Source organism: Poecilia formosa, unplaced genomic scaffold, assembly GCF_000485575.1.
Source record: "Poecilia formosa unplaced genomic scaffold, Poecilia_formosa-5.1.2 Scaffold27, whole genome shotgun sequence".
NCBI lineage: Eukaryota > Metazoa > Chordata > Actinopteri > Cyprinodontiformes > Poeciliidae > Poecilia > Poecilia formosa.
The window spans coordinates 782,467-803,009 of NW_006799966.1; the positions used below are offsets into that span (position 1 = coordinate 782,467).

General features: G+C 37.9%; 1 protein-coding gene across 2 annotated transcripts; it reads left to right on the plus strand.

Annotated features, from left to right (window-relative positions):
• Positions 1 to 196: 196 nt before the first annotated feature.
• On the plus strand, positions 197 to 20,126 carry fyco1b (FYVE and coiled-coil domain autophagy adaptor 1b). 2 transcript variants are annotated; one of them, XM_016669671.1, is made up of 18 exons: positions 197 to 289; positions 809 to 898; positions 1,984 to 2,090; positions 3,149 to 3,274; positions 5,337 to 5,443; positions 6,381 to 6,524; positions 7,845 to 7,941; positions 8,071 to 10,470; positions 11,530 to 11,622; positions 11,954 to 12,072; positions 12,276 to 12,443; positions 12,618 to 12,758; positions 14,332 to 14,540; positions 14,667 to 14,802; positions 15,627 to 15,731; positions 17,093 to 17,303; positions 18,014 to 18,123; positions 18,578 to 20,126. In XM_016669671.1, the coding sequence occupies exons 2-18, from the start codon at positions 838 to 840 to the stop codon at positions 18,636 to 18,638; spliced, it is 4,395 nt and encodes a 1,464-aa protein (XP_016525157.1). In that variant the 5' UTR covers positions 197 to 289; positions 809 to 837; the 3' UTR covers positions 18,639 to 20,126. The 2 variants fall into 2 exon arrangements, with proteins under 2 accessions (XP_016525157.1, XP_007548616.1); XM_007548554.2 differs by having other exon boundaries at positions 823 to 898.
• Positions 20,127 to 20,543: the final 417 nt, after the last annotated feature.

Sequence of the window (20,543 nt, forward strand, 5' to 3'; positions counted from 1 at the left end):
CATTTATTTAATTCTGTGTTTTTGCCAAATAACACTTATATCTTCTCTTTTTCAACCTTTTGTGGATTTTAATGGTTCAATAAATAAATAAATAAATAAATAAATAAATAAATAAATAAATAAATAATTTTCTGCAATCATGTATGCCTCTCAGCCAAACTACAATTCCATTGAGCTGATTGGTCAATCAGTCTGTCAGTAATTCTTGAGCCCGCCTGCAGAGCCAGCAAGGTTTTGTTTTGGCTGAATCAACAAGAAACTAGACGTTACGGACAGTTATACTTATCGGGTATGTATTTTATATTGTTGTATTTTTATTGAGAATGCGTCATTTTGATAATTTTAGTTAAACTAATGACACAAATTACGGAAATGTTGATAAAATCAGCAGGAAGTTGATAGCTTGGAGCAGGTGCATGCTCAGACACAGCTCTGACTAGTCGATGTTTATGTTGCGTTTCAAAGCTGTTTATTAGTGTTATCAGGCATTATTCTGATTTCAAATCACGTTAAATTGTGTGCCAGTGTTATGTGATAAGATCAACACACAGTGAGATTCGGTCAGCTGTCGTCGTTGTTTTTCTGCCTCCCAACAGCAGGAGGACTTTGCTAACTTTGCTCAGCTACAGCATCCCAATGCACATAAATCTGTGGATATATATTTCTTAAATGTTTGTTTAATCTGTAGTGAACACACTGAATGTCAGAGATGACATTCAGATTTTCGAGTGGGAAAGCATTACATTAATTCCGACTGTGAGCCGCAATAAAGGAGCCTGAATATGTTTTTTTTTTATTCCTTATGAAGTCCCTGTCTGCCAGCCTTATCCCCTCACAATGGCCTCCTCTTCATCGGTTGGAGATAAACAGCTGCAAAGGATAATCAGAGATCTACACGGTAATTAATATATTCACACACACATATTACAAATACGACTGTTTGATATGTCAATTGAACAAAATACGTCATCCTCAGAAAAATACAAAAATAGATTAAAGTCATTGCCAGAAATTGATATTCTGATCATTTTAATAAAATACAAGCATAGAGACAGATTTATATTAAGTTGTGTAAGTTTTTATCCAATTGTAATTATAATGTAGTAATTTCCCCTTCTGCCTTAGAAACAGCTCTAGCCAGTGACATTGAGAACAGAGGATGTTGTCATGTGGTGTTTAATTCTGGTAGAAGGTTTAGGTTATTTTGCATGGCATCTTTGTGGATTGAGCTTGTTTCCTTCAGATGACATATTTTTGCATTGAGAGGCTTAATACGCATGTCTAATATGGTTTCATGTTCCTTGACATATTCGTACACGAACAAGTACATGTACGAATGTTTACATTTACACAAGAAGACTACTACAAAACAGTAGTACTGCTTCTAATATGCAGATTAGTATTATTATTAATGGGCTACGAAAGCAAATTTAGTCCATGGCAGTTGTCAAAATAAAATCTAAGTGATTGTAGTGTTGCAGGTTTTCCCAGTTGAAGAATGTATTGGCTAATAGCATGTGTATCAAATAATGTGTTGCTTAAGGTTTGAAGAATAGGGTTTTTGTTGAAGGTGGAGCAGTTAATTGGCCAAAGATCAGTAATGGGCATTTCAGACACAGATTTTTTTTTTTTTTTCCGCTTGATCATTCAGTTCATCATTACTGAGTCCTTTTATCTTTTCTAATGTACACATGGATAAACCAACAGCAACATGAGCTTTAATGCTCTTTTCATGGTGTTAAAGTCAAACAGAGGTTAGAAACATACTGCTTTGCTGCATAATTAGGGATCATTTTAAATTTTGTTTTCTTTTGGATTTACAGGTGTTGTATGTATTAATGAACCTGCAGCAGGTTTTGTTTTTGTCTTTTATGTCTTTTAATCTGCAGAATTAAAAAAAATGGAATTGCTCAATTTTTTTTTCTCTTTAAATCTTATTTTTTATTGGTATATGGTAATTCAGCTCTTACTGTTTTAACACAGATGCTGTGATGGAGTTGACTAAAGAACACAAGGAGTGTAATGAACCTATAACAGATGACAGTGCTAATCTGCACAAGTTCTTCTATAAGCTTGAATACCTTTTGCAGGTAAGGTGTCTCTCCACAATATGGCACGTATTGATTTGTTTTAAGTTTCTCTATTAAATGATCCGAGTAATAAAAAAACAAAAAACAAACAAAAAAAAAACTACAAAATCTGGAGACCCCTACAGACATTGTTGTAATTCTTAAAGTGACCCCGATGAGTTTTTCAGGACTTTTAGTTATTCTAAGAACATATAAGAGGGGTTTTATGTCTCTGAATTTTAAGTTTTGTTGATTAAAATTTAGCTTAAACTACAGACATGTCAACTGTTTACAGTGTAACAGACAGAAATATTTCAGATTGGGATCTAAACATGAGACAATACAATGATTGCCCACAACCATTACGGAGGAAACAATTGTTACAGTTCTGTTTTGATACTATTTTTAGCTTATTTGTGAGATTGATCAATCATCTTGACATGCTAAAGAAATATTTTCATTTGTAAAAGACAGCAGCCAATATGATTTTGGCTTTTCCAATCATGCAGATCCAAGTTCCTCATTTTCTGTATTATGTACAGTGACGGGTAAAAGCATGGACACCCTTTTGAAAACTAAAACTAGAGTTTAATAGGAAACTAAAAAACTCATAATTGACCAAAACCAATATGTCTTGCCTACATTCAAAATGCTATTTGACAGAAAAGAAAAAAAAGTAGCATCTCCACCATATAACATGGTGATGGCAGTGTCATTAAGTGGGAAACTTTTCTTCAGGAACAGGGCAGCTACTTAGAGCTTATGTCCTTATGAATGGTACTAAATACATCATAAATCATAAACTTTCCTGTGTTATAAGCTAATGATAAACATGTGGATATACATTATTTGGGTTGTACTTTTCAGGATTCACGATTACGTGATATGTTTGTTTAATGCCAACAAAATTACAGTATATGATGTCGAAGGATAGAAGTGGAAAAAGGGTATGCATGGATCGACTTGATATAAACAGAATTTAAATGTGCTTTAAATGTCCACATTTAAAGCACAGAGCTGTTTGATAATCCATCTCACACTGAGGATATTTTAACATGCTACTGTTTTATGTGACCCAGTTTGACCAGAAAGAGAAGACAACCTTTCTTGGCCAAAGAAAAGACTACTGGGATTACTTCTGCGACTGCCTGATTAAGATCAAAGGAGCTAACGATGGCATCCGTTCCGTTAAATCCATCCCTGAGGTAATCCTCCCATGCGACACACATGTACGTACACGCACATCCACACAGCGTCTGTGCCCCCGTCCAGCCACGGCACGCGTCACATGTGCTCGTCCAGATACACAGTGACTGTTTAATCATGTAGGTAATCCTCTGTTAGCCAGGAGGACTAGAAGATACTGCTAGTTGCTGCAACTCTCACATCTTTCTGCAATTTCTTCCTTTCTCATGTTTTGTGCTTGGAAGTCACTGTGGTGAGCTTTAAGATTGGCATTACACTATTTTTTACAGTATTTAAATTATTCATTGTATGACTATTAAAAAATTCAAGTTGTAGATTTGTTTTATTTGCCTTTAGGTTTTGGTGACCTAAGGCAACTTTGTTTCTTAGAGGTGTGCTACTGCTGAATTACCAACCTACAAAATCTCTTAATCATTTAATTAATCATTTGGCTAAAGACATATTGTGGAATGTGCATGTTTTTTTCTGATAGGTTGAGTTTTCAACTTTAAAATAGCTCAGTGTTTCTCAATTCCGGTCCTCACGCCCCCCTGCCCTGCATGTTTTAGGTGTTTCCCTTCTGCCACACACCTGGATTCAATATTTTGGCGATTAACAGGTCTCTGCAGTACTTGATGGTCATGCAATCATTTGAATCAGCTGTTCTGGAGTAGAGCCACATCTAAAACATGCAGAGCAGGGGGGGGGGTTGAGGAATGGAATTGAAAAGCACTGAAATAGCTCAATATTACATTTCTTTAATATTTGCCACTGCAAATAATATACAAATAATGTATATTATTTGTCAGGATTATGGTGCAATTGCTTTCATAGGTTTTTTTTTTTTTTAACTTTGCTTTATGCTTATTGCCATTTATTTAAACTGCTGCTGATGCTTAAAAAACAATTATGCATCATTCCAATTTAAACCTTCTAAATTGCTTGTTTTGTCCACACTGCTTGCTAAAATATTCAGTGTGATTCAGTCTGTGGCACAAAGAGAGATGTCAAGTCATAATCTATTAAAAGTTGTTACCACATTACATTTATTGTTTATTTCGTACAATCTAACATGCATTTTGATCAGATATTATGTCACATAAAAAAAATATGTTTGATGTATCATCAAAACACATTGATATGAATTAAAGATCTGCACGGGTCAGTGTGTGTTGTTTTTTTCACTAAAGCTAAATACTTTTTGATCTGTGATTACTAATAAATTCTTGTGGGCTTTTAGATTTCTTACTTCAGTTTTACTTTTTGATTGCGAACTCTGAACAAGTCCAAGAACTCCAGCTGGTGTCCGTCTGCTAGATTGTTGTATCCGTCGTCTTACTTAAGATCCTTCCATCTGCTAATGCTTTCAGAGTCTTTTATTTAACATAGATTGCATGCTTACTTCTGTGTACTGTATGGTTAAAAGATAAATGATTTTATGAGAAAATTTACAAGGGAACAATTTCTGCAGTTGATCAGTTATAAAGCAAATAATTCCCAGTTGGAATTCTATGTTTTGTAGACATTGCATGCATCACAAATGCAGGAAAAAACGTAAAGTCTTTCATCAGCTGACAATAGTTTTTTATGGGCTATTTTCTCTTTGTTTAAATTTTCATCAAATACAAAATCTCATTTATTGATATTAACCAAAAGAATGTTAGGTGTTAAAAAAATGTAGTGCCTTGGAAAAGTTTCCGATGCTCTTGAATGTAATATTCTGCCAGATTACAACCACAAACATTAGTGTTTTATTTGGATTTGATACACAAATACAAAATAGTGCATAAATGTAACGTAGAAGCAAGAGAAACATGTTTTCTAAATGTTTTAGAGATTAAAAAAGAGAAGAGAATTGTTCATTTGCATTCAGATTTCCTAAAGTACGTGCTTGAGAGTCGGGTTGGACGTTTTGGCCCGGTCTAAACTCTGGTTGCCACTGCAATTTTCTTTTAGGTTCAATGCAAAATAGCTCAGGTTCTGTCTTAAACGTCTCCGTAACCTGTTCCCTGTCCTGTCTGATGTGTCCCTTGGTTGTGTATCTGTGGTGGCATAATAAAATGCATGTTTTTATTTTCTCAGTTGAAGACATCGCTGGGAAAAGGACGGGCCTTCATCCGTTACTCCCTTGTCCACCAGCGTCTTGCAGACACTCTGCAGCAGTGTTTCATTAATCAGAAGGTTACAAGGTCAGATAAGTCTTAAATGCTGTGCTGCTGTTTATCGCCTTGTACCTGTTGTTACTTAGTGTGGTTTTTCTCCATTAAGGCGGGGCTGGGGTCGCACTGAGTTTCTAGGTTCATTCTCGGGAACTGTTTACTTTCCATTCCCAATTTTACGTTTTGTTTCTGTTTTTTATGACAACACAACCTTAACCTTACATCCCAGTATACATTCTCAGTTCCTGGCTTCCTTTAAACTTGAAGTTGTTTTATTTACATTTGACCTTTTAATCGACTGGGTGGTGTATAGTATCTTTTTAGGATGATTTTTGTTGCGCTGTTACACTTTCTTATGTGTTTGCATTTTAGTTGAAAGAAATGCCTGTTAAGTAATTCAGTAATTCAGAATTCCTTTTGTAGGGACAATGGCAAAACAGGTACATGAAATGCAGCATATGCAGCCAGCGGTGTTTGTTCCTGTTTCCTGAAGCAGTGAAACTTCAGCGCACTTCTCTTTTAAGTGTTTTTGACAATAGCAATGTGCTTCAACAGCTTTTCCTTTTATCTGCAAGAGCCTAGCAATTAATTTGCATTTATCTTTACACTATAATATCCTCAGGATGCCACTACAACCACAAGTGTCTCTGGTGTGATCCTTGCAACAGATTGAAAACCACATGAGTAAAGAAAGCATTTCTAAAATGTCTATTTTGATGTGCCACCATGATTTGAATGAGGATATTTTTCATATCTCTATGTTTTTGATGTTTGCCACACAATCCCTTTTCTCATGTGTTCCAGTGACAGCTCACTTTCATTCAATTGTTTTTGTTTGTTTTCCTAGCTGAGTAGCATAAAGCATATTGCTTTACCAGGAATGATAACATCATGTTGGTACTAGAAAGTAATTGTGTGCATCCTACATATTACTTCACTTATCTTCATTCGTGTCCTGGAAATGCAGTGACTGGTATTATGCCCGGAGTCCCTTCCTCAAGTCCTACATCACAGCTGAAATAATCAACGACCTTTATGAGCTGAACCAGATCCAATTTGACGTGGCTGCCAGAGGTTACGACCTTGATGCAGATTGGCCTTCCTTTGCAAGGTATCGCTTGCATCTACATTTGCATACATTACATTTGTTTGGTGAAGCTTTTGTTGCTAGAAGCTAGTAGTGAGAAAGCTTCATGTAGGGAAAAGCAAAAATATGTTTGCTCATCTTGAGTTTATAAATACTTCTACATTGTTAGTTTAAGATGTTTAAAAAGAATCATTGCAGTTAACTGTGCAAGACCTGGAAGTATTGGGAAATTGCATTTCGCTTTATTGGAACAAATGAAAACTCTTGGTGAATTACAGACTATGTCACCAGTATTTCACAGTACAACACAAATTTCCAGTCATTTAGCAAATCCACATGTCCCCTGTTGTCTGAGTGCTCTGCTTGTACTTAAGCCCTGATCTTTGTTTCTCTTGTTTGCACCTTTATTGAATTATTTCTCCTATTTTGCAGTCAGTGATAAGTTTTTAAAGTGGTCATATTTTGCTTTACAATGTAGTTAATGTTAAGATATAGTTAAGGGCAAACAAAGCTAAAACCTGTAAGATGGATTCACCAATGATTTAAAGGATTCACAAACATTTTCTTTGCATATATTTCTTCAGATGACTCTGTCTGCAGTTTACTAGGCAATTTCTGCTTTTACATTTTCATAAGTGGTTGACAACAAGTTTTCGGTTCTGATTGTTGTTTCTTGTATACAACTTGAACACCTCTTGATGGTAGTTGTAGTGGTAGTTGGGGAAGTTTTCTTACTGGCTTCCACTCTCATGCTAGCTTTGAAAACAAGCAGCTGTTCAAATTCCAGTTCATTTCTTCTGCAAGAAACTGAATCATTGTGGCGATTTAGGTTAACCTACTACACCATTCATTTTGTTTCGTATCTGCTTTGCACTTACGCTGCCAAAGGATAATAATGTTCCACCATCACCTATTTAATGGGATTAACAAGTCGAGAAATATGATTTTATTATGCTCTAGAATCCAGAGGTGAAATTATTTTGATCACTGCATCCGTTGCTTTGCATTGCACTTGTTGTGCAGAAAACATAATCTGCAGGCTGGTTTCCTCTGTGGTAGTAGGATAAAATGACATTAATACAACATTAATAAGTAACTCTGAAATAACTCAGGAGTTTTCTAGAAATTAATGGACACATACAAATTACCTACTTTTGCAGTTGAAATACTGTGCACTTTTTTTGGTCACTTAAAATTTAGGACATGGAGTACTTTGTATTTGAAATGTGTATTTGAAGTGTCTAGCCTGGTGGTTTATTTAGAAGTGTATTTAAGACAAAGAGTTAAACTTCGCTTATCTTTCTAAAAGTAATCATCAGTTTTTTTCCCTCTTTTTATGTGAAGGAGAACCTTAGGAGCTGCTTCACAAAATCTCTTGTGGAAGCCTCCAAGTCGCTGTTCCAGCATCAACAGTCTGGTCGGCAACATTTCACATTCCCAGGTATTTCATTTTGTTTCCCATTAATGAACAAAACTGGAATCAAATATCTGGTCAAATATAACCGTTTTTCTTTTATTTTTACAGCATTTAACAAGAGATTTCTTTTCTCCATCTCAATGTTCTGAGTAGGTGCATGAGTGCCTTCAGGTCCCAGACGTAAGTCACAGTCTGCTTGGAGAACTTGGAGATTTGGGAGAACATCCTTCCTGCAACATTGCCGAAAATCTGCGCATCGAACTTGACCAGTCCGAGCTCAGACAGCAGCAGCTTCTGGTACATGTGCAGGAGTTGAGCAAGGAGGCTGCTGAGCTGAAAGGTGTCGTCAAAGACCTTCAAGGTCAGTTATCGGCTCAGACGTCCGGCAATTCAGCGTCGGTCCTTGCCAGGTGTAACTCAGAAACCGGTAATGAAGACAGACTGAATCGAGTCCAGAGTCAGAAAGATTTACAAGAGAGACTCAGAGCCGCCGAGAGCAAAAACATGGAGCTCTTTTCTAAATTGGATGAGTCTCTTAATGAAAGGGGACAACAAACAGCCAGCTACTGTGACACAGCCTGGAAGATCCAAGAACTCTTAGAAAGACTTAAGACTGCAGAGGAGGAGCGGATGGAGGCAAAAAGAGAGGCAGAGGAAACAGCCAGACACTCTGAACATTTGTCTGAAGATCTGAAACTCAGGGAAGAAAAGTTGAGGAATACCGAGGAGAAGCTTGACGAAGTCAAAGCCAGAGCGCACGTCGAACGAGAGGAGGCTCTTGCACGGCTGGAGGAACTACAGAGTGCAGTTGGTCGAATTCAGGGGGCGCTGACTTTGAAAGAGAAGGAGACCGGAAACCTGAGAGCCCAGCTGCAGGACGTGCAAGCCTCTCTGGAGAGCAGGGAGCGCCAGGCAGAGGAACTGCGAAAAAGGTTGCAAGAAGAGGTAGAACAAAGATGTGGTATGAGCTACGAGGAATTGGAGGGTCAGATGTTGGAGTTAAGGAAAACTCTAAAAACTAGAGAGAAAGACCTAGCTGCTCACTCAGAAAGAATAAAGCATTTGGAGGAACAGTTAGAGAAGCTAAATGCTGACGCAGAGTCTTTGTGCCTCCAAACTGATGATAGTAATTCCATCTGTAGTGATACTGAAAATCACGTGGACCACAAAAACCAATGCAGTCATCTAATGGAAATAAACAAAGAGCTTCTCCAAACAGTCAGGAGGGCTGAGGCAAATGTTTCAGAGTTGACTGCAGCCAGGGCTGCCCTGCTGGACCAGCTGGCTGCTTTAAAAGCCTCTGAGAAGCAGCTAAAGGGTAGAGTAGAAGCTGCAACGATGACCGTTGAAGACAGGGAGAAGAAGCTTTTAGATGAAAACCTGCAACTTGAAGAGACTCTCCAAAAGATGTTGCTCCAGAATGATGAGTTAGATGCTCAAGTGAAAAAGTTACAGCAGGAAAATGGAGAGCTTTTAAATACTCATTCCTCAATGAAGAGGCAATTAACTACAACTCAACAGGAGTTGGACTTTCTCAATGCAAAAGCTGACATGCTGGCAAACAACCTCACAGGGTCCCAAAGAGGCCAAGCGGAGTTGCTTGAAAAGCTCCATGAAGCCGAGGCCAACCTGAGAGCCCAGGCTGTGAGCTGTTCGCTCCTCCAGGCTCGAGTGGGCGAGCTGGAGAGCGGGACCTCGCACCGTGAAAAAGGAGCAGCGGAAAGCAATGAAAAAACACAAAAGCTTCAAGATGAACATCAAGCCTCCTCGTTGGACACCAAAGAGGCCCCAATCAGGCTGGTCTTCGCTGAGGCCCAGTTGGAGCTCAACCAAAAGGAGGGGACCAGGCTCCGAGAAGAGGTGGTGGAGCTCAGGGCGCAGCTGCTGGTGGCAAACGAGGACAAGCTGAAGGCCCAGGCTCAGCAGGAGGTGACGGCGGCCTCCCGAGAGGATCTCCGCGTTTTATCAGATCAGCTGAAGGCGCAGGTGGAGGAGCTCAACCGGCGGCACGTGGATGAGATTCTGAGATCTCGAGAGCGCGAGGAGGCCCTCGTGCGGGAGCGCGATGTCGAGGCACAGGCCCGCGTGGGGCTGGCCGCGGAGGTAACGGCCTCTAGAGAGGAGCTGGACAGACTGAAGCTGCGCTGTGAAGCGTTGCGTCTGGAGAACAGCGACTCACAGGAGGCCCTTCACAGAGCCAACACAGAAATGGCAGAACTCGGCGTGCACGTCTGCATGCTGACCGCTCAAAATGAGGAGGCTCGGCTGCGCTGGGAAGGCCTGTCGTCACGACTACAGGACCTGGAGGAGGCAGCGGCCCAGGAGGCGGAGAGGCTCAACGCCTGCATGGAGCAACTGCGTCAGGAGAACCAAGAGCTCTGCTCTCAACTCCGTGACAAAGAGGATCTGTTGTTGCTCAGGCAGAAGCTCCAGACGGAGCTGAGCGAAGCCCAGCAGGAGGCAGAGACCGGACAGAAGACGAGCCAGGAAGAGATTCAGGCCCTACGGCTCCAGCTCAGCAGTCAAGCCACGGACCATGAAAACCAGATCCAGGTCAGACACTGAAACGGAGTGCGGTATGCATTAGTGACTTTCTCTTGTTTCTTTTGTGTTTGAGAAGAATTGCATCCATACATTAACCAGGAATACATTTTGAAGGTCAATAATCGGTGCTGAGCAGCATATTCAGTTGAATCACTGAGGAAGTTGAAATGCACAATAAGCAAGAAACGAGGAAGTATTTAAAATAGTTCTCTTAAAAGTAGTTAGAGGTTACTGGATACTTTTATATCTTCAACATTTTGCAGCATCTAAAGACCTGCCAGATTCTGCCTGACGAGTCTCGTTATTAGATTATTTATCCAGTGATGTTCTTGTTACACCAAGAACGATCCGCCGCCATCTGTGAAACGTGAACTTTTCTTCCTAAATCTGTTTGCAGTGTTTCTAAAAAAAAAAGAAAAAAAAAGACGAGGGAGATTTTAACAGTGGAATAATTCTACCGATTTAAAAAAAATAAATAAACATAGCAGATTTATTTATACCCTTATCTTTTTCAGTTCCGTCTACAACCGATATATTTTAGTGTGTCATCTGCTAGAATCCACGCAAACCAGTAAACAACTGAGAGAAGAAAGGAAAAAGAAACATGTTTCCAAACTGGAGTCTAATGTGGTTTGCATTTGTATTCATCCTTTAACTACAATTCTGTGGGACTTGAAAACTGAAAATATCAGAGACTCCAGCCGATCCAGTCTGCATGAGTCAAAGCTATTGACAATAAAAGAACGGGCAAAAAAAAGTGCAGCACAAATGCACATAATTTTTTAAGTTTTGTGGGGTTTCCTTGTTTTAAGCTGCACATAAGTTTCTCATTTAATGGTGAAAAATTTAAAATGTTCATCAGGTTAGAATAATTTTTTTAGAGACACCCTATTGGAATATATTTAGTAATTTATTGTCACTTGTTTGAAATTAATGTTAATGTTACTACTTAACTAAATGAAAATTATTCTTTGTTAGTTGTGCTTTCAGCTGTCTTAATAAAGACAGCTGATGTTTAACATTTTGTCATTTTGAGCACATTAATTCACTAACTTTATTCTCCTCCAGAGGGTGAATGAGGAGTTGGAAGATGTGAAGCTACAGCTGGTTAACAGAGAGGAGAAAACAGTCCGACTGGAGAACAAAGTCAAGCAGCTGGAGGTCAGTTGTGCTTCAGAAGTTGACTCTCATTTTGTAGAAATCTGCTAAATTATTATGCGTTTTCATAAAACCAAGAAAAAGATTTCTGAACGGCTCACACCTTAAAGAACAACAGAGACACTACCGTGCAAGAGTAAAGTTTATATGAGGAAATGAAATTTACTACCTGTTTACGTCACAAACTTTAGAAAGTAATACTGTAACAAAACTACTTGCAGTAAATTCCAGTTGCTTCGTGTAAATTGGCAGTTGGAGTAATCATGATGTCACGGCTACAAGCGTAACTCATAAAACACAGACTTTATGCTTCGCTTTGCCGTTCTGGACGCAGGCGGAGAATCGGAGATATTGCCAACAGATTGGGGAGAAAAACATCCAGATGGCCGAGTCAGACAATCTCATCCTGCAGAAAGAAGATGAGATAATCTATCTGAAAGAAAATTTATCAAGGTGAGATATTGTACTCCCCAACACACATTCTAAGCCACTTTGAAGCTCTTCTAATTAAACGTTTCTAATTATGTACATTTTTAATCCAGAGCTTTGTATGATTTATTTATTTATTTTTTGTCCTTTTTTAATTGAAACTGAATATTACATTTAAGTGAAAACTGTTTGAGCTGAGGTTGGCCTTGCATGCGTGCTGGTTGCAGGTCTGAGGAGAGCCTGACTGCAGCTCAGCGGGCCTGTCAGGAGATGGCTGAAAATCTACGGCGGGTCAAACAGGACAAACAGAGCTTTGATTTAAAGACAGCCGCTGAACTCGACGATCTTTATCGCACCAAAATCAATTTAGAGGAAAGACTTGTGGAGCTTATCAGGTATAGGAAATCAATTAGTCTAAATCTTTACTCGTATGTTCAGTGACATTTTCTTGATTTGCTGTTGTTTGTCTTCCGTTCATTTTCTTTTGTATCCATGTAACATGTAAATAACCTCAAGGGGCTCTTATAAATGCAGTGCATTATGTTTTTTTTGTTTGTTTTTTTTTTCAGAGAAAAAGATGCACTGTGGCAGAAGTCTGATGCCCTGGAGTTCGAGCAGAAGCTCCGTGATGAGGAGACTGAAAGGGACGTCAACTACTGCTTGGGTTGTCACACTCAGTTCAGCTGGTGGCTGCGCAAATACAACTGCAGGTCAGATGTGCAGCTGAGAATTGAACACCAACTATCATCATTTTTGACAATTAGAATTGCCATCCTATAGTGCTATGCAAAAGTATTTGTAACCTAGTGACTTGTTTTAACAGTCTGTCATTCTGCAAGCACACATCTCAGTGTTTTTCAGTGGGATTTTTTTGTGATAGAACACATAATATAGTGTGTACTTGTGAAGTTGAAGGAAAAATATATACATATATAAAGTGACAAGTAACAAACAGTACAGTGAAGGCCGAGGAACACTCCAGAAAAGATGGAGAAAAAGCTTTGGAGAATTAGTTTCCAAGCAAGGTTTAGTTTCTAAAAATATGTTAGGTGTTGAACATCTCGCAGAGCACTCAGTCCAATATCCATAAATGGAAAGAAAAAGGCGCAACTGCAAATCTGCCAAGAAATGGCAACTTCATCAAGGACAGGGAAGCTGGTGATAATAGAAGATAGATGCAGGTCAAGAATGGAAGAAAGGAGGCTGACTTAAGTCTGGGGTTGTTCATTTTCTGTTCATTTTCTCAGGACAACTATGAAACTATACACAGAGTTACCATGTAATGCTTTTGATCTGATGCAATATATTTGGAATTTTATTCAGATCTAAATCCAGTTGAGAAACTTGCGAAATGTTGGTCACAGACGCTCAAGAATGAACTTGAGCAGCAGGTGTTGAAATAAAATGCATATCACACTTTTCAAGATTTCAAGTTAGATTACTATTTTTCCACTTCACAATTATGGATTGATTTTTATCTCATCTTTCACATAGCATTCGAGTAACATGCCTTGACCCTCATTGTTGTGACCTGAGAACGAGGGGGGAAAGGTCAAGTTCTATGAATGCTTCTGCAAAGCACTGTGTTTTTCACATGACAGGAGATGAATATTTAACTGAGTTTGTTTCAAGCAAGAAATCCACCATTTTCTCTGTTTGCAACACTTCAGTTTGTTCTGCAAGAGAACTTCGCTCTAATTTTCACCTCTTGCCGCAAAAACCAAGTTATGATAAAGTAAACACGAACCGACGTCAAACGAGCTCTGCAGAAATCCACTGACGTTTTTATTTCTGTATTTCACTTCTCTTATAAACTTAATCTTTGTCATAACATGTTGTATCACAACATGGTGGTCAGTTTTGTTAATGTGTTGTTTGCTGTCCTATTTCTGCAGGGGATCACAAGAATCTGAAAGTATTTAATAAAAACAAACTTTACTGATTAATCTGAGATATCAGTCTGGTTGCTTATAAGGCAAAGACTATTGTGACTGAAAAAAAAATCTGTTTATATAAAACCAAAGAAAAAGGAAACATGCAATTTTTGTAAATTGAGTCTTTCATAAGCTTGACCTCCAATGCATAAACAGAGTGACCCCGTAATAAAAACTGCTTGTGTTTAATTTTTGAAGGTAATTATTCCAAATAATGTTTAGTTTTACATGTACAACTGTCTTTATAGTAAAATGCAACCATGTTAGTCTTGCATTTTATTTTACATTTTAAACCGACTACAGCTGTCGCCCATACTGCATCATACCATCTTTATATTTGTATTTCCAGGCTGTGTGGGCGTCCCTTCTGCTACTATTGCTGCAGCAACGCAGTGAGCACCCAGCAGGGCGGCAACAGAGAGCGCTGCTGTGCCGACTGTTACAACCAGCACAGCGCAGTGGTCGAGCGCCACCCACAGGTGGAGGTTGCTCACAACGCACCAGGGTCTCCGTTCAGCCGCTTGCTGCAGACTGGCCGATCCATGGCTGGCGTTGCAGGTGAAACATGATCTCACACAGTCACGCTGTCTTAAGGTTGTAGCTGTAGGTTTACATTTTGATAATATGCACTTTATGAACAGTATAATAAGTATAACAGTAAAAACATGATGATTATGTTTTTAGGAGGAGGTGAAGGTGAAAAGCCAGATGATGGTGTTTTCGACATCATCACAGAAGAGGAAGTCAGCGGAGTTTATGACAATGACTCTTTCACCACTGCCTGCTCTCCTGGACACGGCCAGCAGGGGGCAGCACAACTGTAACTATCGTAGATGCAGCAAGCACACAAACAAAAGAAATTATGAATACTAGTGTAAATTTAATAAAATGTAAAGAAAAAAACATTTTACATTTACACGTGTATGGTACCTGGGCCCTCACTCTCCTTCAATTCAAATATTTGAGATAAAATTCAGATTAAGTTGTGTTGCAAAAGACACAGATAAAAGCAAAGGACATTAACTGGGTCGTATATTTAAGCTATTCTCTGCTTTAACATCTTGAATGTTTCATTTGTCCACTTTATCTAGAGATGGTTCATGTAGGTGGTTTTCTGCTGTTGCATTGGCAACACTGCTGCTCTTGTTGACCCATGTTTCCTCATCCATCTATATGGTTTTTACAGTACTGTGAAATTTAATGCCTGTTTTCAATAGATCTGGACAAAAGGATTGCACTTTGTCCATTTTGAAATACATATATATTATTTTGAATTTATTAAACCAGGAAAGATGCATGGAAATTTGATACAAGTCTGCCCTGAAAACAATTTAATAAAATTGTAATTATATTTCATATAGCTTGTGAAAAGTATCTATTTGCCCTAGTACTTTCTCTGGCATTTAATTAAAAAGAACTTTAGGTCATAGGAACAATGTTATTGAAAACGTTTTTAAATCATAAACTTGTGATAACTTCACACCGGTCACCAGCGAATGCCTAGTTAAAAAGCTAAACCAAACCTACGTAACTTATAGATTAATCTTAATGTGTCATCTTGTTTGTATTAACTTATTTGAAATGGTTCTACACTATAGATAAGTTTACAAAGTTTGTGTGTGTTTTTTTTTCTATCTGGTTCAGAAACAACAGTGCCAGCACAGGAGACTTTCCATCAGAGGATGCTGAGGATGTGAGCACCGCTGTACAGGATGCAGAGATCTGCCTGCTGAAGTCTGGGGAACTAACGTAAGTTTCGCTTCCAGTGAAAGTTACCCAGGAAAACCAAGAGTGAAGTACAATATGCTTACCGCGCAACAAGTTGTTGGCTTTTCTCTTGAAACGGAAGTGGCAGAAATGTATTCTTTAAATGAGGATAACCTCTGAAGTGGGAAGTGAAAACCTACACTGTGTTCCATTTACATAGGAAAGAGTGTTTGTTTGGGTCACAGCAGGTTTAGTTTGTGGTAAATACAAAAAAACTAAAATCCTGGACTGGAGTCAGGACTTTCTACCTTAACCAGAAGCTGCTGATCCATGTGCTAAATCCTTCTACTGAAACTAACATTTATTTTTGGACTCCTGACAAACATTGTTTGACTTGTGCTGCCTTCTTTTGGTTTGTGACCTTTGCAGACGATCTCCTTAAATGAAATTGGTTGCAACATCTTTGCAAACTAAAACTTTGTATCTGTAGGTAATGCAATATACTTGGGAATGATTTTTAAAGCAATTTGTTTTCCTGAGTGTTTCCTTTTCTTTTCTTTTCTTTTCTTTTCTTTTCTTTTCTCTTATCTCACGTTTCCCACCGTTTTATTTTTTGGTGTGGGCATTAAAGGCAGAGAAAATCTTTCCAACAATGCTAAGATTTTAATGGCATCCAAAACTTTGATGCATTGCACTTAAAGTATGACATTTTGCAACTGCGATATTTCCTACATTAACTTTACCGTCCAATAGAAATGCACTACGACTCTATTGAGCCAATAGATTGGACTCGCCTATATTGCACTCGGGTTGTGACTTCAGGTTCATGCAGGAACTGAAAATCACTGACCTTTAGGCTGTAAACCACTTTATCACTAAGGTACACCCAGTGCCTTGCTTTCATGTTTTTTCACAATTTGTCAAATTAATAACTTTAAACGTCAATATATTTCATCGAGATTAATGTCTTGCACACACAAAGTAGTTTATAATTGTGTACTGGAAAAAAAAAAATGACACATGGTTTCCATAAAATTCTGAAAACAAAAGAACACAGCAGACAAGTTGAGTGTATTTTTGTGGAGAGCTGGAGAAGTCCACTTGCTATGACTTAAAGTTGATGTTCGCACACTCCATGCATTTTGGCGTAGCTTGAGGTATTTTGAAAATGAAAAGGCCAAACAATTTAGTCTCTTGGTGTGAAACCCTGGTGGGGACTTGCAGCTCTAATTGGAGTGAAAGGTTGTTCTGCCAATTAGCGGTTGTCATATTTATGTGGTAGAAATGAGTCCAGGATTTTTTTTTTCTTTCTGATTTTTCTTTTACAAAATCAATTCAAAATGTGGTTTAGCGAGTTTGCTATGCTATATCTTTGGGAACTGCTTGTGTGTGTATGCCTGTAGGCTCTCTGTCCGCCTAACGGTGGACGACATCTCAGGATTTGGGGAAAGCTCTCGGGAGCTCTTCATCAAGTCAAGCTGTTACAGCATTGTCCCCTTTACTATGACTTCTGCTGGACCCACCGTGTCCTGGACCTTCACCTCGGAACCAAAGAGCATCTCTTTCAGTGTAGTCTATAGGGAGAGTGCAGAGACTCCGCTGGAGCAGGCCAAGGTAACACTGATTGATCGTTTTAAAATACATATCACATGAAAATTATGTCATAATTTGAAAATATTACTGTGATGTTAAGCAAATTGTTTTGCTTTTCAGACATAACTTTTACAGTACTGTTTTTTTCTCTCAGCACACTTGTGGTACAGACGTACTGTAATCACGGCATTAACATAATTTAAAAAAGTGTTTCCGTCAGCAGTTCAAAATGAGACCAAAATACGGCTCTAAATGATTATTCTGCTCCAGTCTAGCTGCAGCAACTGTTTGCCATCAGAGAAATATGCAAAGCTGTTTTCAGTGACAACAGATGCTAAAGAGCACCAGTTGTTGCAGGTTTAAACAAAGCAAAATGTCAGCTTTTCCAAGTCCGTCAGAAACATGGTCGTCTGTATAACGACAACAACTCTGGTCTTCAGCTCCAGTACAAAATGCCTTTAAGTAAGAATAATTTAGGTTTCTGTTTGCATTGAGTTGGTAAGCAGGTATTCCCTCCGTTGTAATGTTTTACATTCACTCATACAGCTGCTTGTCTGGAATCAATATGGATCGAACACAAAATTATCTGGAAACAGGCAGGGTTGCCAAAACCCATTCGTATTTCAAACTATACTATATGTTACCCTTAATTTTCTTCTTCTATTGAGTCTTTAAAAACCCAAAAACATGTGAACTTCTGTGTGAATTAAACGACAGTGTCTTTTCGATAGGTTTTAATTCCTCTGACTCGGTGTAATTCCCACAAAGAGACGATACAGGGGGAGCTTAAAGTCAGGAACCCAGGAGAATACACGCTCATCTTTGACAACTCTTTCTCCAGGTCAGTCTTAGTAACGTATTTGGGTGCTGGTCAGTTCACCTCTTCACTGTGTTGTGCCTTTAAAATCTTGTGCTCTTGGTTCCTGATCTCCTTTTTCTTTTCTTTAAATACAAAATAGTGCCGTCTGTAGTTTGACGTTTCGCAGTGACCGTGTGCCACCTCCTATTCCGTTTTGTCTTCTCATCTAATGGATATTTTGTATTTCAAGTGTTCAGCACAACGATGTAAGAAAGTTTATTTGCTGTTTTTGGCACAGTTTTACGTTTCAAATCTTTAAACAAATTTTAATGTAAAAAATAATCAGAATCAATAGAAATCGTAGGAAACGGATTAAAAGGCATTACGTCCGTAAATAAATCGGGGTGCAAAATAATGAAGAAGTGAATTTCCCAGTAGCCATTCTATCCATCCTCTCCGTTCATTCCCCGCTCTAAACATCCCTTTTGTTAATTAGGTTCATTTCAAAGAAAGTGCTGTATCATCTGAGTCTTGCCAAGCCAGTTGTCTGCGATTAATCTGGCCTCCTCTAACCAGGACAAAGGAGAACGGGTGCGGATGTGACTTTCTGTGTCAAGATGTTTACATTCACGCGGATTGTTTCAAGGTAAAGCGGTCTGACTCTTCAGCTGCGGAGCGGCCTCAGTGAAAGGTTGTGGCATTTAAAAAGTGTCTCGGTTTTGCACACGAGGCGTTGAACGTCAGATGAGGTCTTATCAAAGAACAAAGGCTGCAAACAACTCACAAGAACTGTTCTGCTCTGCAGAATGTTACTGATCTTAATAGTGTGTCGACAAACCTAGATTAAATGTAGCAATGAGGATTTTTATAGGCAGCTTTGCAGAAGTGAAACTGTAGTTCTGTAGTTTGGTTTATCATGAGGCTAAGTTGGTTTTTATTTCACTCGTATTGTAGAAGAAGTTCTGTGGTAAATGAAGTATGTTCTCCACACTTGGATAAATGGGTTTCATAGGCTGCAATTCTGCCACAGTACTTGTAGTGTTGTAACAGTTATGTTTTCTGTGTTTAAGAAAAACAAATTGAAAGTAAAAAACAGGAGTAAATCGGTCTGTTACAGTCAAATTTTCATCAGGGTTTCTACAGGGTCTAAAAAAGCCTGAAATAAACTCTAATTTTCAAAATAAGATCCTAGAACTTGAAAATTAATTTGGATATTTTTTCTTTGATTGCTTTTTTTTTTTATCAAGGTTTATTGTTTTTTTTTTTAGTTTTTTTATTCTTTCAGAATAAAAAACAGCATTCTTTTGTTGTAATTCTGGCTGGGCAAATGTGGCATTTTTACACTTTATTTTTACATTCTTGAAATAGCCTTTGTTCTCATAAAAGTGACTTGTAGTTTTTATTAGAGGAAGAAACGCTCTTGGTAATAATCCTGCTCCCTTATCATAAAACATATCTGTTTAAAAAAGAGTTTCTTGTCAGTTGTTTCCTAAATGTTTCAAGAATAACATTTTCTAAACTTTGCAGTATACTCTATATTGAATGGAGGTAAAAGGAACTTGAGCCACTGGCCGGAACTGAAAGAATACAAACTTAAATGGATAACGTTACATTTACTTTCCTCAGGTTTTCAATAAGTCTGATAAAAACCTGTTGGACAGGTAAACTAAGGTTTAACTAAATGTAAAATTTAACTAGCTGCCTTAAAATTTCCTAAATGGTTAAAAACCAGTTTAAAACCTAGTGAACAGTGTTACCAAACAAACAGTAGAGATATGTAGCAGATCTTTTAACATCTTTTTATTATAAGATGAAAAGTAGTTCACATGACTGAAAAAGGAAGGTCAAGTTTGTTACCTAAACTTTTATTAGGATCTGTCTGTTAAAGCCTAATTAACATTTACTTTATTAGTCTCTTTAAATGACTCTTTGAGTTAAGCTTTGGGTCTTTAATGATCTCTGAAACATACAAACAAAAATCCTATTTAATCTACCCGTTTAGTTTATTTCTCAAGAGATACTTGAACGATTGAAGAATATATGCTCTAAAAAAACAATTACAGCATTTTTCTTAAATTTACATTAATGGTTTTCTTTGATTTTGAATTATTTTATTTTGAAATTACGTGTTATGTGTGACCATATTCTAACCTACCATGTTTGAAATGAAAATAGTTTAACTAAAATAATGCAAGTTGGGATTTATGTTAATTTTATATTTTATTTTGCGCTGGGTAGACCTTTTAGGTAGATATTTATTGCTTAGATTAATGTTCAATAGCAGAACATTTAAAACGTTCATCCCACAGATTGAAAACCCATTTAATATTGTGGAAAAAAGTGAATGTTCAAACAATTATGCAAATCTTATGTTTTAAATGACAAATACATGTTGCCAAATATTCTAAATACTACATTTTATATTTTACTCATGCTAAATGAGAATTTCTATTTAAAGAGGT